Below are 25,104 nucleotides of genomic sequence, written 5' to 3' on the forward strand. Positions count from 1 at the left end.
CTCCTATTAATATAACTAATAATTACCTATTAATAGAAATATTGACTATTACTATAACTAATATTACCTGTTAATAAAACATTAATATATCAGTTATATTAATTATGACATATGTAATTAGTATATAATTGATATAAGCAATATTAATATGTTAATAAGATAAATAGATAAAATACTTTCCAAACTTTAAATTGCTATATAAATATTAGTTATCATTAGAAAGTGCTTGATCAATTCTTGTTTATTGATTGATGTAATGAGATTCTCATGTGAGATCTGAAAAGGGCTGACCCTCTTCAGAGTCATGGGTCTGAATTCTGGTGGATCTCATTCAGTTCTTTACTATTTTTAGACTGAGGACCAAACATCAAGGTTTCCTTTAAGGGGGCTTCTAGGAGAGACCTTAAATACAAATATGCTTCTGGCTGGGTTGGAATGGGACTCAGTCAATGGGGCTTCCATTTCCTCATTGGCTATCCTTTGGAAATGTAATATTTGATTATCATAACTGAAGCAGCGAGAGAACAGACCAGACCTTTTTCAGTTCACAGAACCCCAATTCTTTATTAATCACAGCTTGCTCACAATGACATACAGGAAAATAGCACTAATGAAGAGGAGAATATGCAGGCAGCAACCTTGAGAGGAGGGGTTTAGGGGAAACAACTTCAAAACTGCGAATGTTTTTGAGTGGGTGTGTTTGGTGAGTCCCGTAGTTGGCAACGAGTGCCTGTCTAGCCCTATAACTGTTACAGCCCTCATGATTAGAGATATCTTTTTAATGAGGCAGGGTCCCCTAACACTGATGGAAAGGCCAGCTTTGAATGGAAGTCAGCAGTGTGTAGGAGTGTATATGTAAGTGTGAATATGACTTAAATGCAACAACCAGCTCACAGGTTCCAAGTTGAAAAATATTCAGTAGCATCATATACTTGTACTATATGTAATAGCATAAAAATGAACATCATCAATCATGGCATCCACAAATAAGCCACCTGACACATTAATTAATTCATTCCATCAAAAGAACTTAAACTAGAGAATTAAACCCACTTTTATGAAGAGTGTTTTATGGCTGTATTTGTACCATTTAGACTTTGCCATGTTCAGCACTTTATAGCATTCAGCTTTTTGCTTCTACTCAGATCAATCTCAACTATCTTTCCAACCATCCTTTATCTAAATTTGAAGTCACATTTGTTGCCCATAACCCAATGAAAGCAGCAATGAATGCAAAGATTATCAATTTGTCTGTCTTAGAATTTTTCTGTTGTCTCTAGGCTGTTAAATAGATTATGAGCATACAAATGTCAAAGAGCTATTTATTTGGATGGTTTTCAGGTGGAATCACAACTCCTGTGATCTAGTTATTGTCTTAACCAAGCTCAGAGATTATGAAGCATTCTATAGGCATGATTGGTCTCTAGCACCATAACCTACTACTGACCTCATTGTTCTGTTGGAATGAAAAGTGCTGGGAATGGAGTTGGACGTGGGGAGCTTCCAAAAGAACAGACCTAGCAAATTCAATTGAGTGGAAAGAGACAACATCAAAAGCCTGTTACAGGACATGTAAGATTATGAAATAACTTGCATAATGCAATACTTGTATTTTTTAACAAAAATGTAAGTATTTACAAAATAAGATCCAAGGTTTTTTAAACATCAAGCAAATCATTCTGCAAAGAGACTGCATTGTTTTTATTTTTGTTTGTTTTTATAATGAGTTCTTTTTTTTTAAACCATGTCATACATTTTCCCATACTGATATCGCGTGATCCATTATAATATAGGCAGGGGAGTTTACTAGAGATGGGGATATGTTATGTCCACCATTATCTTCAGCCAGACAGTTCCACCTGGAGCTCCTTGTTCCTACGGACCTCTGCAGCATGCCTCTCCTGGAAAAAAGAAAAGAGAGAAATGCCATAAGGGGATAGCATGGTGTAGCAGAAATAATATTGACCTGAGATTCAAGAGATCTGGCTTCTATGCCCATTTCTAACAACTGACCAGCCTAGGACCCTATGGTCAAGTTGCTTTATCTTTTGAGCCTTAATTTCATCAAATGTAAAATGAAAGGTAGTTGTATCTCTGAGGTTCCTTTCTACACTAACATTCTATGCTTAGAAATTCTCTAAGAACATGATTACGTGGATAGAGCAAGGGTTTTTAACCTTGCTTTAAGTAACTTATTTGTAATTCTACATATTTTATTTTTATTTTTATGAATGTAAAAATATTATTCTGGGGGTTGGGTGGGTGATGGCATAGTCTTTACCAGTATGCTGCAGGGTCTATGACAATCAAAAACTAAGAACCCCTGGTCTAGATTTCCCTATACATTCTTCCAGTTCTATGATTCTATGAATTGATATTCTTTGAGATTCTCTCCAGTTTTTTATCCTACAATGTTACAAGGCATAGTGTTTGACCCCAGGAGGATTCACTATCTACTTTTTTGGTACATTTTAAACTTCAATTATTTGAAAATATGGAAATAACATACTACTTTTAATCCAAGTATCTGTCCCATTTATCTAGCCAGTTTCAGAAGAAATGAAAATTTGGGTCTAATGAAATCTCATAGCAAGCAAGCTCTCTTAGGAGGAAGAGCACTGGATTTGTAGTTAAAGGAACTGAATTCAAATTCTAATTCCAACTTAAAACTTATGAGTCCTTGGGTAAGTCCCTTTACCTCTCTAGGTCTCAGATTTCTTATCTATTAAGTGGCAGACATGGCCTAGAAAATCTCCAAGGTCCCTTTCAGTCTAAATTTATAAAAGATACTATATTCCTGCATTCTCATAACACTTAGGAACTGTATATTGAATATATTTCATGGATTAAGTAAGGAAGAAGCTGAGAAATAACCCAATTAATGCAACCTTTAGGGAAAACTTTTAGATGTTGTGTCTTATACCATTTGCATGTGCCATAACTATTATTGAGTGAACTGTTATTTCTCCTTATGTGTCCCTTGCACAAGTTATTTATCTAATATCATTGAACTTCAGTTTCCATTTTTAAAAATGAGAGAATGGCACAGCATGATCTCTAAGGTCATTCTAGTTCTAAATCCTTTGATCCTGTTATCAATATAAATGACAAGGGATTTTATAGATTCATTCTTTTGTGACTGAACACTCATGAACACATCTGAGCCCATCTGTTATATCAGATTTTTTCATTTAATTACATTTTTGTAGCTGTAAAACGAAAGGACTATTACTTTAATGAGCTATTTCCTAGGCTATAGAAACAACCTCCATATTAGAGCCAGCTGTCATAATGATATCTATTATAGACAATATTCCTGTATCATGTTCTACTTCTCCAATCTCTGTGTCTTCTGGACACCTGGAATGGCTTCAATCACAGCTTTCCATTGAGGTCTTTCTCTTTCTTTAGAATTCATCATGCTTCCCTTTATTTTTACCTCCTCTCTAATACTGCTTAAGTTGAAAGTAAATACTCCTTTTCATAAAACTCTCATTTTTCTCTAGGGAACTTCTCTTAGGCACTTATTATATCTCTGAAAGTTATTTGCATGCAAATCTTATCTTATTGAAGCCTAAGGTCAAGAACTGTGTTCACTGCTTGTAAGAAGGGCTTTAATGAATGGAAGCTGAATGAAAATGTTGAATCATAGTTTGCAAGAAAGTGAAACTGAAGTAGATAACGTTTTATTAATAGAAGTCAGGGATGATTTCTACAATGACCTAGGCAGGATGGTACAAGTTTTTACTGCCTGTTACCAATGAGGCTAAGGCTGGGGGGATTACTTGAGCTCAGTTGTTCTGAGCTATCAAGGAATGTCTGCACCAATTCTAGTCATATCAAGATTCTTCCTAAGGAGAAGTAACAGAGTTCAGGTTGGAAATGGAATAGGTCTTATGTTGATCAGGCCTGGAAGAGACCACTGTATTTTCAGCTTGGTGAAATAAGGAAATCAAAAAGAAAGCAAGAAAGCAAGAGAGAAAGCAAGCAAGCAAGCAAGCAAGCAAGCAAGAAAGAAAGAAAGAAAAAGAAACAAAGAAGCAAAGAAACAAAGAGAAAGAAACAAAGAAAGCAAGAAAGCAAGAGAGCAAGCAAGAAAGAAAAAGAAACAAAGAAAGAAACAAAGAAAGGAGACAGAAACAGAAATCAAGAGAGCAAGCAAGCAAGAAAGAAAAACACAGAAAGAGAAACAAAGAAAGAAATAAACACAGAAAGAGAAAGAAACAAAGAAAAAACAAAGAAAGAAAAAAGAAATGAAAAATAAGGGAAGAGAGAGGTAGAGAGGAAGGAAGGAAGGGGAAAAAGAAAGGAAAGAAGAAATCAAGAAAATTACTATGAATCAGGGTAACTCCCAAGAGAAGGTATGATCTACAGAAAGGAATCCTGGCGAAGGTCACAGAGAATTTGAGTTCAAATTTGCTTCTGAGAGTTTTTTAGTAATGTGATTTGGGACAAATAATTGAATTTTTAAGATTGGAAAAGATCTTAGAGATCATGCATTTCAACCCCTCCTTTTGATGATGAGGTTAAGTGATTTGCTTAGGTAGTAGAGCTATAATTAGAACTTTGAGTCTCATTTTCCTCTGAGTCTCATTCCTCAATATCTTCTTTCTTTATAGTGCAGGATTCTTGTGAGCTCAAATGACATAAAATATGCCAGGAAGATTTTAAAACTGCATAATGTAGGATGATGGTAATGCATACGCATATATATATATATATATATATATATATATATATGTATACACACATACATATAACCATCATTTTAAAGATTTTTCTTTTTCTTTTTGCAAGACAATGGGGTTAAGTGAATTGCCCAAGGTCACATAGGTAATTATTAAGTGACTGAAGTTAGATTTGAGCTCAGGTCCTCCTGACTCCAGATCTGGTGCTCTATCCACTGTACCATCTAGTTGCTTCTTATCACTATCATTTTAAAGAAATAAAAATCCACGTGAAACAGTGTGACAGAGGAGCAATTTATATATATACATCACTGTGGGGAAAGGACTATGGTAGAAAGATATCAAAGCTGAGATCTTTTATTTTACAATTAATAAAAGAACCCCTTTATTAATTTTTTGAGTACTCCAACTTTAAGATGACAACAATGGTACTGATTTTAGTTCAGAATCATATTGCCTTCAATTTTTAAAGAAAGCCTACATTTAGCTTATTTTCAGCTTCATAGATTTTAATAGTGCTTTGACTGAAGGGGTAAGGCACAAAATTGCATCTAGGCATCTGGATCTTTAACAATATTGCTCTAAATTGTCATATTTAAATATTGACAAAAATGTTAGTGATTAATAGTTATGCTTTGTTGTATTTTTGTAAGAAGACACAGTTGACATGATTTGACTACAATCATCTATTTTTGTGACTCTCTCTAATTTATTCTATTTATCACTTGTTTGTTCATAGTTGTTTGTATATTGTCTCCTACATTAGACAATGGACTTGAGAGCAACGACTGGTTTTTCTCAGATGTTGTTTTCTGGGCTTTTTTTCTTTGCCTTTTTTTTGTATCCTTAACACTTAGCACAGTGCCTGGAACATCACAGGTGATGTTGATTTTACTTGTTCTTCAAGTCTGGAGAAAGTCTGGCTAGTAGATCCATATTACCACAGTAAGGTACCATTGTTTTCTTGTAGGCAGCTATGCCAACTGTGGACATAGCTTTCAGAAAGAAATAGTATTTGAAAGACATCAAAAGGCACAATATTCATAATTATTCTACTAAGAAAACAGCTTGCATGATTCAGATAATTTTTGAAAAGTTCCCCCCTACAAAGTTGTAAATTAACTGAAGGAGGAAAACTCTTATTTGCCACAGGAATGAACACATATGGTCTGTGAGCTAGAAACTCAGCAGGAAAAAGGTAAATACCTCTCTCTATGTAAGTACATCTGAGGTTCTGGCAGTTTTTACTTTTTTCTTCAGATACTTCATGGCTCCTTTGGTGGTAAATTCTTGACCAGACCTCTCTTTAGAGCTGAATCCTGAACTATCTTTTATTTCTATACTCATGAAATCATGAATTCAAATAGAGCAGAGTTTCCTCTTCTCCCCCATTCTATGAAACCAGTAGGGAATTATAAAGCAGCATTATCTTCTCTATTAATCTTTGATTCTACTAAAATATTTGATATGATGAGTAGATCCCATAAGATGTTAGCTTCATGATAATAGGGATAGTTTCATTCTTTGTCTGTATATCCTGCACCTCCCTCCCTCTTTCACCTTCCATCCCTTTCCCTCTAATACACACACACACACATACATACACACATATGTGTGTGTGTGTATATATATATATATATATATATATGGCATTTAATAAATGTTTGTTGATCAGTTAGTAAGGAAATTTGACTACTAGAAGAAAGCTCATCAAAGCTCATAGTTAATGTTATCTTTTTTACATTCATTTCCCATCGTCACTGGAATGAAAGAGGGTGGTACAATGCAGCTAGTTTTGCTTATACTTTGCTCAGTCTGAACCCAGGGATATAAGAAAGGAAATGAATTACATTGAACTTCTGTGCTGATGAGAATGCTTAATATAAGGGGAAAAACATTGTTTTTAAGAATCAGAAAAACAGTATTCTAGTTTTTGGGTCAAACATCAATGAATTGTGTGACCTTGAATATGTCACAGACCATTTCCTGGTCTCAGTTAATTCATTTGTAAGATAATGAGGCTGAAATTAATGACCTTTAAAGTGATTTTCAGCTCATAACATTACATGATTCTATTTCAACTCAATATTTCAACTCTATCAACAGAAGTCTTGTAACATCCACTTACAAGGTTCTTCATGCTATTGATTGTATGATTGAATTACAAACTCAAGATGATACATAAGTCATTATGGATTGCTCAGCCAAGATCACATATCCTGAAGAGGACACTAGTTGGTATCATGGATGATTATAAACTGAACTGTATCAGGAATAATGAGTATAAGACACTTTGCAAACTGAAAACACTGTATAACTGTGAACCATTATTATACATTTTATTACCTATATACAGCTACAAAAATGAAAATTATCAGGCTAGTTTACTTTTTTTCAGGCTTCTTACTTTAGAATGATGAATACGAAAAAACTCAACTCTGAAAGGGTTGAACTTGAATCACTCATAAAAACAATATATGAAATATTGGATAGAGACAAAAAGACATAGTGAGTTGGCATCAAGCTGCCTCTGACACAAACTAGTTGTGTGACCTTGAGCCAATTACTTAAGCTATCAGTGTCCTTGGCAACTCTTTGGAGAAGGTGCAGCTCTGCATGGGTATGCATTTTATCACCCAGGAATCCTTTACATCATGAAGTTACAGTTCTAATTCCTATCTCTGTCTCTATTTGGATATTGGCTACCACTGTTATTTGTTTTTGAGAAGTTTCATCAGTCACTCATGACTTATTCAATGACACTGATGGGGTAGTTCTACTTTCTAATTAAGATTTTGAAATAAAAATAACAAGGGAAAGAAAAGACCAATATGTACACAGCAAATGTAAGTAGGTTACAGCTAATGGAACTTGATGGTGGCAGGTTATTTTATTTTATTTTTTTTTGCCTTTCTTTGTATCTTTAAACACTTAGCACAGTACTAGCCATATACCAGATATCAATAAATCCTTGCTGATTTGACTTTTGTTTTTTTCAAGCTTGGAAAATGTCTAGCTGTTACTACAGTAAATTACCACCATTTACCTGCCTTGTATAGAGCACAACCCTTGGAATCAGGATGCCTAGACTTGAGGTCCAGCTTTTGCTCTCGATTAATTGCTATATGACACTAAATAAGCTACTTTACTTCTATCTGCTTTTGTTTTCTTATCACTGCAATGATCACACTGACATTTTTTTTATTTTACAGGATTATTGTGAGACTCAGAGGAGATAATATATGTAAAGTACTATTCAAATTAAGCTATTATTGTTGTTTTTGTTATTAACGTGGATATGTGATTATGAGTAGAAAATAGAGGTAACTGGATGGTGCTCGAAGTTGTCTCTTGGGGGAAAATATGGCTGAATTTTATTCTCTCTCAGAAAATATTTAGTTTTATTATTGCTACTATATTATAATATACGATGCTATTAACACTATAACAGCAGCTATAATGTTCTCTATTTAGAAGTGCTACATTATTAGAGGTGTAATGAACAATCACAAGTAAATAGTTTGTTTTATTTTGCATTTAATTTATGCAAACATTTAATTTTTAACATTTTCATGGGACACCTAAATGTGATTACTTAGATTGAGAGTCCTTTGGCTATGAATGGAAAGAAGTAGTCTTGATGAACCTGCTCAGTGCTTATATTAAAGCTGCCAGGATACCTTGTTCTCACTACTGTAGATAAGATTGTTTTTTGTCTCATAAATCAGAGATGGTTCATCCTGAAAGTCCTTAGACTTGATGAATTCAGGAAGAACAACATGTCCCTCAACTTTGCCTGGACTCTAAATAGTATGTTCAACAAGACCTCAATTCTTAATAATAAGATTAATAATGGGGGCAGCTAGGTGGTGCAGTGGATTGTGCATCAACCCTGGAGTCAGGAGGACCTGAATTCAAATCTAACCTCAGACACTTAATAATTATCTAGCTGTGTAACCTTGAGCAAGTCACTTAACCCCATTACCTTGCAAAAAACAAAAATATATAATAATAATAATAATAATAATAATAATGCTAGCAGTTATTTACATAGTTTTCAAAGATTTGCAAAATGCTTTGCAAATATCTCATTTTATCTTCACAACAATCTGGAAGGTTGGTGCTATTATTTTCCTCATTTTTATAGATGAAGAGACTGAGGCAGTCAAAGTGACTTTCCCAGGGTCCCACAGCTAAATGTCTCAGGTTGAATTTGAACTCAGGTGTTCCTGAATCCACTGTGTTATCTAGCCCCACCACCTCCTCCTCTCCTCCTTTCCTGGGGCTGCTATTGTCTTTTTTAATTCTACTCCTTACTATAATGCTGAGGAAATGGTGAGAAATTTAATCTAGGTCCACTGAAGCAAGTAACTTTAGTACATGACCAACATGTATTATTCCCATTACTAAAAGGGTTTTGAGTTAAAATTGGTGCAATGTACTAAATACCTTTTAAAAGAACTGAAATATTATCTCATTTGATCCTCACAGTTTGATGCCATTATTATTCTCATATTGTAGTTGAGGAAAGTGAGGAAAATAGAGGTGAAGTGATTTGCCCAGGGTTGTCATATACTAGCCACCAACTTTGAAGAGGAAATTTAGGTGTAGTCTGCAAAGTGATTCAAACTCCCTTCTCTCCCTCACCTTCACTAAGATATCACTATAAATTCATTTACATTGCTAAGAGTAGAAATTGTGACAGGTGACTTCATTTATCTGAACATCTCTTTGGAGTTCTTTCTTTGTGCTAAAACTGGAGCAGTCAACAAATTCTTTCTTTACCTTGCTGATAATTCCATCTTTCAGAAAACAAGTTAAGTGATGAGAAGAACTTCTATTTTGGTTCTTATTCTTACTAATAAGGAAGAACTGATCGGTAAAACAAATGATGGAAATCAAGGAGGATTGATTACTATCTTAGAATTTATTACTTAACTACCTTAGAATTTATGATTCACAAGCTGGGAATTTCTGGGCCTAATGTGATATGTATTTTAAATTTTTGGATTTGAATATTAAAGATTTCAGAAAACCAGTGATTGCGATCCTAAAGCCTGAAAATATAAAATGAAAATTAGCACAAGAGGGATGAAAGTTTCTTGAGAGTGGAATTTTGATGTCATGGCAACAATGAATTAAAATGAATAGAATAAGTTAAAGATTTCTGAAGAGACCTGTATGGTGATTTTGGGAAATCAGTGACCATTCACTATTTAAAAGGCCATGTACAGAATTCTGAAGCAAGGATAGGTTCTGAGGACTTTTTTTTCTTTTTTAGGTTTTTGCAAGGCAAATGGGGTTAAGTGGCTTGCCCAAGGCCACACAGCTAGGTAATTATTGTCTGAGGTCACATTTAAACTCAGGTCCTCCTGACTCCAGGGTTGGTGCTCTATCCACTACACCACCTAGCTGCTCTAGTTCTGAGGACTTCTACAGAAGATCTGCAAACCACAATATGAGATAACAGGTAGAAGTTAGTATAAATTGAAGCTTTTAATAAATGCCTAAAAAAACAAAAAGTTTATTTTAAAAAATTCTATGTTGGGGATTAATGAAGGGTCAGGGAGGTATAAGTCCCTTTCTTGGTGTAGACTGATCATTTTTCTCTACAAGAGAAATCTTCAAACTGTCAAGAAAAATGGCCAGAAAAGAATGGAGACCCAGGATAAGTCAGATCGATAGGAAGACATTTCATTGCATGTGATGAACTCAAGTCATGTTAGCCTGTGTGAATGAAAACTAAGAGGACAGAAAGAACTTGAATATATGATTGATGAATTACTGCTCATGATTGTGAAGGAACTATGACATGTGGAAGAAATGCCATAGAACTGGAGAAGAAAAGAAAGGGAATTCAAGGCTTCTAGAATTCAACATACCTCAAATTTTCTCTAAAATACTTCCCTCTAACTTTCTTAAGATAACACCATTCTTCGAGTTATTCAGAGTGATTCTCTTCTCTCTTTTATACGTTTTACAATTATTTGCTAAATCTTCTAAATTTTATCTCCACATTTGCTTCATTTGTTTTCTTTTGATACTTTTATCATAATTTAGCTCCTTCTCACCTCTTTGCAACAGCCTCTTAATTGATCTTCCAGCCTCAAGGTATTTCCCCTATGCAATTCAACCATAATATAACTGCTAAATTGATATTTCTGAAGCAAAGTTTGATCATGTCATTCCCCCGATTCATGAAGTTCCAAATGGCCTGACAACTTGCTAATTGCTAGTCATCTATGTGGAAATCATTTTGTATTTTCTTCCCTGCATACATATTATAACTTCAATAAATGTAAGCTATTTGAGGGTTTTGTTTTTTGTCTTTATTTCCACAGTGACTGTTGCAAAGGTGGGTATGTAGTAGGTGGTTAATAAATGCTGAATGAACAAATCCTTTAAGGTATAGGCTTGAGGGTTTGACTTGATAACCTGTAAAATTTTTAGAATGAATTATTTTTAAAAATTTTACTTTTTTAAGACAATAGGATTAAGTGACTTGCCCAAGGTCACACAGCGGGGCAATTATTAAGTGTCTGTGACTGGATTTGAACTCAGGTCCTCCTGACTCCAGGGCTGGTGCTCTATCCACTGGTCCACCTAGGTGCCCCTTAGAATGAATTATTTAAAGGACAACCTATAAACATTTAGAAAAGGGGTAAGTGATTGCTACGAATCAAGAGGGATTTATGAAAAACAAATCATGCAAGTCTGATTTCATTTTCTTTTTTGAGATAGTTACAAGTGGTCCAAGTAGATAAAGAATATCTCATAATTATAATTTGTTAGTGTGGATCAAAAAAGAGAAGACTTTTGGTGGTGATAGGATGACTGTCAAATATTTAAAGAGTTATCTTGGGAAGTGGTATTAAATTTGTTGATAGATAGCAAGGAGAGAAATAGGACCAATGGATGAAAATTATAGGGGAAGAGATTTTAACTTATCATAAGAAAAAAAACTTAAAAATTTTTGTTTTATAAAAGTAGAATTGGATTCCTTGATATACTATCAGCTATTCATCAAAGAAAATCTTCAAGCAGAGAGACTCAGGATGTAGATAAGATTTGGGTAGGGATGGACTATGGTTTCCTCTAACAATTTATGAAATTAATTTTTCAAGATTCCAAGAACAGTAATATATTTTAATTTAGCCAAGTAGAATATCCATGAACTAATTTTGACTTTATTAATTACAGTTTTGAACTCTGAGTACAACAATTTAGCTCCTTCTATTTACGTGATTGAAGTAGATCAGCCTAATGAAGAAATATTTGTGCTATAGTTTTTATAAATAAGTTCTTTTCATCTACTTTCTTCCAGGAATTGAACTTTGAAATGAATGGCGATATGACTTAGAGAGATGAAGTAAAAGGGCATATCACATTTTCCTTCTGAGGTAGAAAGAGAAATGACTACAAAACTAATGGATATTACAACATAATTTGTGACCACTAAAAAGAGAGAATGCTTAATCTGCTGAGAAGGCCTTTTTGATAGTTACATGTTCCTTTAGTTGATATTCTGAAAGTTCCTTTAGTGGATATTCTGAAAGATTTCTGGGTTTTTGTCAATCAATAATATGAATTGTATATCCAGTCACAGTTAGAGCACTATTATCAGACATCAGCCTGGGACTTGTAATTCAATTCATAGAATCATTGATTTAAGGTTTAAAGTGACCTCAAATGTTATCCAGTTCAGTGATGTCAAACTCAAAAAGAAACAGATCATTGAAGGTTGCATATTGGTTTAGAAAACCAGAAATTAACATTATTTGTTTTATCTTGTATTTTTATTTATTTTGTAAAAAGATTACACAATTACATTTTAATCTGATGCTAGCTGGGTACTCTCCTGCTTGGGAAACAGGGGCTGATGCTTTTTGACATATATATAGTTATATAGAATAGTTAAAATTGTTAAATGCCATGAAAAATATTGTAAATCAGGTACTCCAAACTCTCTGAAAGTGTCTCCTTTTTTCATGCATTAATTTTGTGTTCAAGGAGGAAAGAGGTACAAAGTGCTAATTAGATAAAAATTCAATTGAGTTCTTATTCTAAGGTTTTTTTGGTCATATTTAGTTCTTTATGACCCCATTTGAGGTTTTCTTGGTAGAGATAATAGACCAGTTTTCCATTTCCTTCTCCAGCTCATTTTCTAGGTGAGGAAACTGAAGCAAACAGGGTTAAGAGAATTGACCAAGGTCACAAAGCTATTTGGGATCTGAAGTGAGATTTGAACTCAGGCAGATGAGTCTTCCTGACTCTTGACCTGGCACTCTATCTACTGTGCCACTTAGCATTGACAGGGCATCTAGAAATTCATTAAAGAGAAATTTATGAGATAGTTGATGAAAACTGAGAAAGGGAAAATTTTATCATTCCCATCTGGGCATGTCGTTGCCCTTGACAATGATTAAATATACTATTAGATGCGGCTGATGCATGTTGGGCTACGGAATACTAGCATGACTGTAACTATAGCTCATGTGGGCAAAACCATTAATCCTAGCACAAAAATCTTGCTTTTTAAGATTTATAACAGGAATGGCCATAAGCATTAACTTGGCTAAGTGATGATAATAACTCCACTGTCACATCTTCCTTGTTGGAAGATGTCAAATCTTCCAGTTCCTCTTTATGACATATAATTAAAGGTTGGTGTGGGTGAAAATTCACAATGAACTCACAATAAACTATTTTTCAAGGAGATAGGACTGAGAATGAGATTTAAACAATAATCATGGAAATAACTAACATGTGAAATTTTTTATTTTAATCTTGAAAAGGCATATTTCCCCTCCCCCACCCTCAATAGAATCTCTGCTTTTGGCCTCTGGTATAAAAATCATGATGTATGATCCATGTATTTCTAGGAGTGCTGTTTTATTCACCCAAGTGCATCATCATTTGTTCAAGCCTCAAATTTGTCCTTTGTTCAGAGGAGACCTGCTACTTGATGCTAGACAGTTATGGTAAAGTTGCTTCAGGAAGATCATTGGTGCATGAATATTCCTGCCTGGAGAAAATCACATTAGCTGAGATTATCTGAGGGTCTGTGTTGTGAGATGAAGTCCAAAAACTAGCATATAGTCCACAATCAGGAGTCTACTCCAGAAGGCAGAGTGATGTAGTAATTGGGGGGCTATTAAAGGGAGGTTATAATGGAAAAAAATCTGGTAAGGGAGTGGAGGGGTATTGAGGTGGGAAAGGAATTACATATAGGGATTGGGAAAAGATTTGTATTTTGCCAAGACAATTTGCCTCACCACTCTTTGGAAATATGGATCAAAAATACAGGCAGAAGAGGATAAATTATTTTGCAAATGGAACAAGAACTCTCTCTCTCTCTCTCTCTCTCTCTGTGATTTTACAACTATTACCATTCCCAAGGTGTCACTAATATAGAGTCTTCATTATGGCAGGATAGTTTGAGGACTCTTGGATTAAAGAAAAGCTCATTCAATTACCATTCCGGTTGCAAACTTTTACCTTTGGGCAGAGAACTAGTACATATAAGGAAATCCTAGTTGCCTTTTGTTGTTGTTGTTTCGATTCAGAAAGGGAAATGGAGGGGCAGAAGGAATGGCATGTTCTTTCTAAAGAAAGTCTACAATGACTACTCTGTTTCTCTCTTTCTTGCAGTTCTACCAGAATGAGCCTTGAGGTTTCCTGACCTCTCATCCAGTGTTATCAGCCACTGAACTAAACAAAATAGAAGGAAAGTGGCCAGCTCAAGGTTGCCCAGCAACCTACTTGGTGAAGGAGAGAGAGATTTTTCTCCTGTCTTATTGCTTGATGGTTCCAGAGCTGTCAAAAAGTGCATTCCACTGAATAATAAATTTTATTTTTTATTTTTAAATAACTAGGCATAAGATGGAGATAGGAACTGAACTTGTATTTTTCATGGTATAATTAATTTCAAGGGAAGACACTCTCTTTCAATGCAGATTAGCACCTCATTTCTGCATCTCATTATCTTAGAGAATTACAGAGATCACTGAGAGGTTAAATGATTAGCCAACCTGTATGTGTTAGAGAGGGGACTTGAATCCAGATCTTTTTGGCTTTAAGGCCAACTCTCTACCTACTGTGCAATATAGTCTCAAATAGGCATGGTAAAAGTAAATTTAAATGTTTTCATCATCCTAATTTTTAGTCTTTTCCCTGCATCATTATGATGATGAACCTCTTAATTTTCCTCTTCCCTGTTCTCTCCAATTTGATTCAGGTAATGGTGGGGTTCTACAGTTTCTATATTCTAAGGCCACATATACATCTTCCAGCAGCAAAAGCACCAAGAATTTCTTCTACAAGGATCCATTGACAAAAACACAGAAAAAGAGACAGAATTTATTCTAGCTCTTTTAGGCCTGCTGTCTCATTTGTTTTGGAGTTGAGATTTCTCCTATAGGATGTCAACAGCTGGAATTACTAGCTTCCTATTTCTCACAAGAATAATGTCCCACTTACCTTCTCTTGAAGGCGTTCAATAAGAGCAGCTAAATTAGCTTCACGGTTCTCTTTAATCTGTTCCATTTTCAGTATCAGTTTTTCCTCTGCCATTTTGCTGAAGTTGTTGTTCTCTTCCAAAGCCTTCTGAAGGACTTCTCTCTCATGCTCTCGCTTTTCTGCCAATTGTTTCAGCACCTGGGCTTCCTGAAACTGAGGGAGAAAAACACATTCCATTGACAATCCTCCAAATGCAAACCTGTCAGAAGAATGTGCTATTGACTTGGGGTGGAGAGAGCTTTATGAGAAATAATATCCCTCTATTCCTTCATCAATGTTGTTCAGTGAGGCATTGCTCAGAGTTTTTGCTAGCACACGGTTAGCTGGAGAAAGAATATTTTCAGCTGTGGATTTTTGCTTTGTGCAAGCTATCTTAAAAGAAGCAGAATTTAAACTATGCTGACTAGGTTTTAGACATAGCTGACAAGCATTTATACAACATAAAGTGCTTTAATTAATCATTGGATGCCAACATTCCATTTAGGTCAAAGAAGAATGGATGAGGCTGGGGAGAGTTCCGGCCTGTTTCCTGCTGCATTGTTCTTTGGCCAGCTGTAACTCCTTGCGGTGTGAACCTTTTAACTCTTACCAATCGGAATAGGGAAACTGACAGTCTTTTTTTTATAGTTCCTCCCTTTTTTATGAGCCTAATGTTCCCCTTTGAGTTCAGGATGGACAAGGTCTATTGGAGCACTCACAGACAAAGGCTTTCCTTTTAATGTCTCTCTTGGATGATTTGAAGGTCCTTGAAGACTCAATGGTCCCGGAGTAGGTGAGTGGTTGGAGTACAATCTCTTCCACCCCCCCCCCCCAAGGTTACCACTTACTAGGATTATGTGGTCTAACGAATGTGTTAGTGGGATAAGGTCCATTCAATTCAATAATCCATAGACTATCATAGGATTATAGATTTACAACTGGAAGGTACTATAGAGGCTATTTAATATGACCCTTTTATTTTAAAGATGAGAAAATGGCTCAGAAAGGGAAATGACTTGCCTAAGATCATATAGCAAGGAATAGCATAGCTGGGCCACAAATTCAAGTCCTTTGATTTTGGAATATTGCACACTTTCCCCAATTTAATACCACAAACATTAAATACCTATTACATGCAAAGTCTTAGGTTCTAGGGCTTCAAAGATGGAAAAATGACATAATCATGGCTCTTGGATGTACAGAAATAGGGTTTGAGGTTAAGACCGAGGAACTGTTTAGAATTATCCACCTCCTCCCTTTCCTCTCTGTCTAAATCCTTCCCAGCTGCTTAGGGCCATCTAAATCCAACCTCTTCTGAGAAGTCTTTTCTGGGGGGGGGGGTGGGGTTAGGTGGCTTAGTGGATAAAACACCTGCCTTGGAGTCAGGAGTACCTGGGTTCAAATGCTGTCTCAGACACTTAATAATTACCTAGCTGTGTGGCCTTGGGCAAGCCACTTAACCCCATTTGCCTTGCAAAAACCTAAAAAACAAACAAAAAAAGAATTCTTTTCTGGACTCCCCTCTAGACACGATCTCCTTCTTTACTGAAAATGTTAAAAAGAAATTTTACAAAGTAGAAAGTGATTACGTTAGTAGAAAGCCTCCAACAGAGACCTGGGAGATTCCTAAAGAGAGAGTGTCTATTTGAAAGAGGTGGCATTTGAGCTAGACTTTGAAGGAAGAGAAGACTTTCCATAGACTGAGAGAATAATGGAGGATGGAGTCTGTTCTAGGAAAAGGCAGTTATATGGAAAATGTCTAGGTGGCCAAGATCAGAGAACAGTCATTCTACTCATTCTACTCAAGCACATACATCAGACTCATAGCTACACTCCTGTCATTTCTTCACCCAGAACTGTCTCACCTCCACTCCTATTTCTGCTGGTCCAAAGGCTTGCTCTTAAGGAGCTCATATACTTGGTCTGACCATCCAATAAACTAATATAAGAGTATGAGAGGGAAGTGATGGGGCTTTCACCAGGGTGGTGGCAGGACTTCAGTTTGGATCCTGGTTCTGTCACTTCTTACTACCTGCATAACTGGCACATCACCCCTCTAAACTACAGTTTTGTTATCTTTAATATGACAAGGGATATATTACTACTAAGGTCCTTCTGACTCTACTCTTGTGATTTTGATTCATTTTTACCTTTTATATGTTATTAGTCACTCTCCAGAGGTGAAGAGTTTTCATCTTCCTATATCAAGTCTCATCTGCTCCTTGAAGTCTTGAGATTGGATTTGAGGATCTAGGTAAGTACAGTGGTTAGAACCTGGCCTTTTAATTAGGAAGACTTGGATTCAAATTCAACCCCATATTCTTACTAGTAGTGTGACCCTGGGCAAATTATTTAAACCATCATTTGCCTCAGTTTCCTCAAGTGTAAAATGGGATGTTGTGAAGAAAAAAATGAGATAATATTTGTTAAGTATTTTAATATTGTACCTGGTACATAGTAAATACTTAATAAATAAATGCCTATTCCCTTCTCATTCCCTCCTCCTTCCCTCCATTTGACTCTCTGAATGCCACAGGAACTCATCTTCCCTTTCTATAAACTCTATAAATCATTTCTTATTATCTGAGCCTCATAGTTTGGTAGTTAATGGGATTGGTTTTTCCCATAGTAGATTATAGAATCAGTCTTTTTGGAGCATTGTCATGTCTGATACATTTATATAATATTTTTGTATTAATCTTGAACCCTGCAGGTCAGAGATCATTTTTATATACCTATATATAAGGTCCATAGTATTGAGCATATTCAATAACTAAATACTGGTTTATCTAAGGAGTGGTTAGGGGACAGAAGAAAGAAGATCAATCTGGGGTTCTATGAGGGTTTTAAATTGAGCCTATCATGATGAGAAAGCAGAATCAATCAACCAATCAATCAAAAAGTATTTATTAAGTATCTAGTATGTACCAGACCCTGTGTTGGGCACTGGATATAAAGGAAAAAAAGCACAGATCATAAAATGTAGTCTCTGAAATTACACATATTTCTTTTAGATGGGGAAGGCAGATATTTCCTGATTCCCTGGGTGTCATCTAGATACTTGGAAAGATCTTTAAAGGCATTTTCCTACTAGCAAGAAGAAGTTAGTGAGCTTTGGAAAGATATAAATTATATCCAATGAATAGATAATTCATCAAGAGGGATCTGACTCATTGGTATATTTTTCCCTCATATCTGAAGCCCATTATCTCATGATTGCACTAAACAAGACAATAAGATGTGATAATTTAAAAATATGTAGGGAAATTCATGGAAATAACTAGTCTTATTTTTTGTTAACAATTCCACTAGATCAAAGTGAGGGAAAAGTCATATGTGATTCTGACACCCATCTTTAATGCTAGACTAGCATTGTATTTTCTGGGCAATCTCTTAGGCTTGGATTATGCTCTAGGATCAGTCTTCAAAAGGAATCCTTGTTAAAGGCAGTGTTGGACAATATATGATATTAATTTAGACAATTTTTGGCCTTTAAAAGTTAAAGCAGTGAGTGTTGTTGAAAGCCCTAATGGAGAACATTCTCTAACTGTGAGAAAAAAAAATCCAGTGAATTTTTTTTCACACTTCAGATAGTTTTCTAAACAGAGCATTTGATACCAAAACAACATTGAAATAGTGCAATCATTTGATCCCAGGCATTTGATACCCAAACATCATTGAAATAGTGAAGTCATTTGCGTCAGTGCATTCCACTGCTATTTTAAGATGAAATCTGTTCACCTCTGGAAAGGGTCTAAATAACATAATAAAGGTTAAAATGAATAACAGAACAGTAGCTATATAGTTAATCCCCCTTATTTTAAAGATGAAGAAACTGAAACTCAAAGTGGTGAAGTGATTTGTCCAGATTTGGCAGTAAGAAGTGAAAGGAAGCAAACTGAAGTCCTACCATCACCCTGGTGAAGGTTTATCACCTCTCTCTCTCTCTCTCTCTCTCTCTCTCTCTCTCTCTCTCTCTCTCTCTCTCTCTCTCTCTCTCTCTCTCTCTTTCTCTCTCTCTGGTTCTCTTGCAATAGCTAGTTGGTTGGTTGAATTAAGCATCTGAGCTTCTTGAGGGCAGAGAATATCTTCTGCCTTTCTTTGGATCTTGAGCTCTTAGAATAGATCCTGGTCCATGGTAGATATTTAATAAATGTATATTGATTGATTGACTGAAAAATATAGAATGCTTCCCACTGTACCATGCTGGAAGGAAAAAACAGGGAAAAGAGACAGGGTATCATTTCTCCTGCTGTTTGTCATCTCTGTACTCTCTATCAAAGGAATATCTATGTTCTTGGGGGGGGAGGGGGATCATGGTCAGATTCTCTTTGGCAAAATGGTGAAATCTATGGACTCAGAAAATGTTTTTATATACATCAAATAAAATACAGTATATTATAAGGAAACCAATTGTATAGAAATACTGTGAGCAATTTATATATATATATATAATGTTTATACATATATATACATACACATATATGTTTATATACATATACATATAAAATATATATCTGTACATATATATATATATATATATATATATATACATATACACACACAACAAGAATGTATTTGTATATGATATATTCCAGTATATGAGGCCACAATTCTTTGACTTAGAATTTTGACACTCAAAACTATTCTGATTTTTCTAATATTTTTCAATCAATGATAATACTAGGGGCAGCTAAGTGGCATAGTGGATACAGCACTGGCCTTGGAGTCAGGAACACCTGAGTTCAAATCCAGCCTCAGGCACTTAATAATTACCCAACTGTATGACCTTGGGCAAGTCACTTAACCCCACTACCTTGCCAAAACAAAAAATGATAATACTAAAATTAATTTTTTTTGCTTTTATATTTGTGATGACAATTTTTTCCTTCAAAAAGTCAAATAGTGAGTATACAAAAGTACACAAGAGACATAATCATGAGAAGAAAAATGAAAAGGTATTCTATAGATATATAGAATACGGCAGGTTGGTGGTGGGATAGATTTTTCAGATTTCTAGCCTTGTGGAGTCAAATTGAGTCTTTGAACATGAAGATATAGCTCTCACTATGAAATGGTCAGAGTGTAGAATTTGGCTCTATTCATGGGTTTGGTACCTTTAAAGTCATTCAGAATTAAATCAGGATCCAAGGTTTTCTGAACTGTACTTATTTAGTTCTTGCTAACAGTAGAATGGAAGACAGTGAAGAATGTGACTGTTTTCACTTGCCAACAGCCACGAAAAGTAGGGCAGGTCACTCCTCCCTGGGCACTGTTTATGTATTTGGATTACTTATATTACCTCTCTTACATACAAGAAAATGTCTATATCCACATTTGTGTTCACTGTCTATTATATATGGCTGTGACTACAATCTCTGCAGTGAAGTATAGAATGGGAGGTGTTTTAAGAGAAAAAAATTTCCATTCTTTCTCAATATTAGGATATATTTGTTTAATAACTTTTTCCTCCTAAGGGGAAGCTAGATGAGGTATTGGGTAGAGCAACAGCTCTCAAGTCAGGAGGACATAAGTTCAAATATGACCTCAGACATTTACTAAGTAAGCTATGCGATTTGGTCAAGTCACAACCCTGATTGCCTCACATCCAGGGTCATCTTCAGTTATCCTGATTTATATCTGGTCACTGAACCCAGATGGGTCTGAGGGAGGAAGTGAGACCAGTGACTTAGTATAATACTCCCTCACTCAAATACAATTCAATGTGCTTGTCATGGGCATCACCTCCCTGATGTCATAGTCTTCTTTGAAAATGAAGGAAAAGGGGCAGCTAGGTGGCACAGTGGATAAAGCACCGGCCCTGGAGTCAGGAGTACCTGGGTTCAAATCTGGTGTCAGACACTTAGTAGTTACCTAGCTGTGTGGCCTTCGGTAAGCCACTTAATCTCTTTGCCTTGTAAAAACCTTAAAAAAAAGAAAGAAAGAAAAATGAAGGAAAACATTACTTTTCTCCTAAACCAGTGGTTCTTAATCTCTTCTTTTTCTATCATAGTCCAGTTTGATGAAGCTCATGAATTCCTTTTCATAATAACATTGTGAAATACATAAAATGACATCAAAGATTTACAAAAGAAACCAATTGAAATACAATTATGGCAAATATAAAAAAAAACAAATTCATGGACAAAGGTTAAGAACTCCTATCCTAAAAGAAGGCTCTTAAATTCTATCCATATTCTGGTCTTTTTTTAAAAACAAATCTTAAGTACCTTCTCAATAACTCTGCAGGGAGAAAAAGTTATCATCATCTCAAATTTTTCATAGTTCCAACAGTAACCCAAAGATTGGGCAGTCTCATCAATTATATTCAGAAATTAACTGCTAGGGTAGAATTTGTCTCTGTTACTTTCTGAATGCAGTACTCCAGTTTCAAATTGTTTTAAATTTGGGGAAATTGTTTTAACTTTTGCTACCTCTGTTACCCTTAAATGTTGAGTTGAAATGAGACATGATTCAACATGAGGATATGGAACCAAAATTCATTTTAATTAGAGAAGTATCCATTTTGGGGGAGGCAAAATGCTCTAACTTAAAGCTCTGAGCTAAGCATCTGAGGGCCTATTTGCAAAAGGGAAATATTTGATGACTTGGATGATTTAGACTTAATCCACAGGAAAAATTTGCTGAGGGTTGTTAAAATGAGCTCATTTAGAGAAAAATTCTTTAACCTTGGAGCATATCAGAATGGCATTGATCTAAGATGGAAGGTCAGCAGGATGGAATAATAGGGCAAGATAATGGACCACTGATGTAATGCCAATGGCAGGAGTATAATATTTATAGAAAATAAATGTTAACTATGACATTCTGGAAGATAAATGTCCTCTTTACACTTTCTCTTAAATAAAGATGTTACTATAGAATGTTTTGTCTTTACATAAATCCTTTACCAGCTCCATGTCAGATATAATTTTTTCTCTAGTGTATGTGGGGAAGAAAATCATAAGACATAGAGGAAGAGTTATTGTACATTTTAGTAGTTCTGATATGTTCCAAAGTCATTCACTATCATTAGTTACAGTACTGGTTATAGGAGTCAATTACTGCAGAAATAAAATGGAAGATAAATTTGCGTAAAGTGGTATTTAAAACTCGATTACACTCTACATATATATGAGTTAGAAGGGATATGAAGGTTTATATTTTAGTTATAACCAGTTTGCTTTTCTTTTTTCAGTTAATTTATCTTCTATCATTTCATTTTCTTATTTAATTTCTATCATTCATGAATAGATTACTTGCTATAAAGCAAGTATTATATTTATCTCAGAGTCTCATTTGCACTCCTTGGTAAGTGAATTAGGGTACTTAAAACATCATTAATGATTTAACTTTTAACAATAAAAAGTTGTGTTGTTAACCCAATTACAGTTTTAAAAAAAGAATAGACACATCTAAATTAATCTAACTGTGCCTTGTTAAGAAATGTCACTGAGATATAATTATAGAAGAAAAACTCTGTTAAATGAATTCTATGGTGAAGAGCCAGATGTATTTAAAAAAATTATAGTCAATTCTAAAACCTTTGGAATGACCTCTCCAGAAAGAGCAAACAAAAAGTTGATTGTGCTGAAAGGCTAAAAGAGAATCACTGTGTTACTCTTTTATTATGTAACTATGCAAATCAAGATTCTATGATTCCACAGTTCATGTGACATCTTCTTTACAAAGTGAAATACTTTCTAAATGTTTAACTCAGATCAGTCCTAGGTAGTGTGTTACTATCTCCAAATCATTTCATAAATGTCTATATGTATGTTTATATATATATATATATATATATATATATATATATATATATATATATATATATATCCATCCATCCATCTATCTGTCTATCTGAGGGAAAGTTTAATGTAGTGTAAAGAGTATTGGATATAGGAATGAGGCAATCTGGATTAAGGTTTCTAGCAACTTAGTTTTCCCATATGTAAAATGTGGATAAATAATACCTGCTTTGTCTGTCTTAAAGAACTGTCATAAGGCTGTTTTTTACAAGGCCTATTACAAAGTTCTTTGTGAACATTATTTGCTTATTATATTTAGATTAAAATTATTATTGAAAAGACCCCATGGTATGAAAAGAGAGTGTCAAGAATTGTGATTAAGGGCTAAATTTAATTATACGTGCACATATGAACACATATATACACACACAAACAAACATACATGTGTATACAAACATGTATGTATATATAAATATATAAACACACATATATGCATGTATATATATATATATATATATATGTTTTATGTCTATACATATAGACATAAAGCATATATAAATTAACAAGAATGAAATCTCTCTCTGTCCAGTAAAGGAGTTAGAAGTGATAGCTGAATTAGGGCATGACAATTTGGATATAATTAAATTTATGTTTACATTTTAAAAAATATATTCCTTTTACAAAAACTATCCATTGTAGTTGGACCAGTAGGCATAGTTCTCTTGCCTTATTTCCTTGCAAATCACATCTTAAATACACAAAATATGAAACTTGTAAAGAAGCATTTTTACTTTTCCCTTTTTGAGAATTTTATCTAAAAAAATGAATCTAATCAGTTTCTATGCAGTCAGTTATAGGAGAGGAACTGTGATTTGGAGATCTGGGCTGGAGTTACTCCATTATTTCCTGATTCAGAAACAACAGGTGTCTCATGGAAGTGACCATTTGTTTTCTTAAACAAGGACAGGGACTGGGGAGAGACAATGACTTGTCAACCTTCAAAATAACTTCCCCTAACATTTATTTTTGGTCCAGTCAATCAGTGGAGCAGCATTAATTCCAGTCCCAAATGTGCCCAAAGCAGTATGTTCCCACCTTGCAGCCAGATGGCTAGTGCTGAGATGCTGTTGACAGATGGAGAAGAGAGCTACCCAGAATCAGCAGGTGCAGAGCACCAAGGTAAATTCTGGTCCATGCTGTGACATATCACTGGAAGCCCTTCATCAACTACAAAAAAGTCCCTGGTTCATAGTCAAGGTGGCACTTTTGTGTTTTGAGCCTGGTTCCTGGCTTGTAGCAGATTCATTCTCTTCACACACATGTGGCAATTCTGATTTTCTTTTTTCTTGGCACACAGAAAGGTAAATCATCCAAGGCTAATACTGTGATCTTTTCTATTTAAAACTAGGATGCTTGTGAAACTGTGATTCTCATTTAGTGCAATTGCGGAAGATCTGCTCATTTGGCTTTGTTTCAACATAGGAAACTGAACCTCAAATCAAGGTTATGTATTATCTTGAAACTCTAAAATTGCCCCAATTTTGCCAAAAATCATTTGGCTAATAGAAAGCAAATCTTGGGAAAATATGTACCAACAAGTACAAAATCCTGAATAATGATTCAATGAGAAATTTTCTCCCCACTCATTTAGGACTGGCTTCTTCATTTTCCTGTCTCTCTTCCTTAAAATGTATATCTATATGTATGTTTCTTCTTTCTTTCATCCTTGATTCAGAAGAGATACCTCTCCTTTCCAAGATTAATTTTTTTTTTTTTTGGCAAGGCAATAGGGTTAAGTGGCTTGGCCAAGGCCACACAGCTAGGTAATTATTAAGTGTCTGAGACCGGATATGAACTCAGGTACTCCTGACTCCAGGGCCGGCGCTCTATCCACTGCGCCACCTAGCTGCTCCCCCAAGATTAATTCTTCATTCTGTGTTTTCTTTCATTGTCTCATATGTTTTCCAATACCCATACCTTTCCATATTTCCTGGAAACTGGCTCCCTCATTCATTTGTCCATTTAGCAAATATTTATTCAGTGCCTATTGTACCTAAGATTATGTCCAAGCCTTGCATGAGTGTCTTGTCCATAGGTGCTGCTTCATAGATGTTTGTTGAGGGGTGGCTAGGTGGTATAGTGGATAGAGCACCGGCCCTGAAGTCAGGAGT

General features: G+C 35.0%; 1 protein-coding gene across 1 annotated transcript in view; it reads right to left on the reverse strand.

Annotated features, from left to right (window-relative positions):
- Positions 1-542: 542 nt before the first annotated feature.
- The window catches only part of STMN2 (stathmin 2), a 42,034-nt gene continuing 17,472 nt past the window's right edge, over positions 543-25,104 (reverse strand). The window contains exons 3-4 of the mRNA XM_074200833.1: positions 15,168-15,359; positions 543-1,901 (exon numbers count right to left, since the gene is read on the reverse strand). Of these exons, the coding sequence (XP_074056934.1) occupies positions 1,842-1,901; positions 15,168-15,359 (252 nt within the window). The 3' untranslated portion in view covers positions 543-1,841. The remainder of the gene's footprint in view (positions 1,902-15,167; positions 15,360-25,104) is intronic.

This window comes from Macrotis lagotis, chromosome X, assembly GCF_037893015.1.
Source record: "Macrotis lagotis isolate mMagLag1 chromosome X, bilby.v1.9.chrom.fasta, whole genome shotgun sequence".
NCBI lineage: Eukaryota > Metazoa > Chordata > Mammalia > Peramelemorphia > Peramelidae > Macrotis > Macrotis lagotis.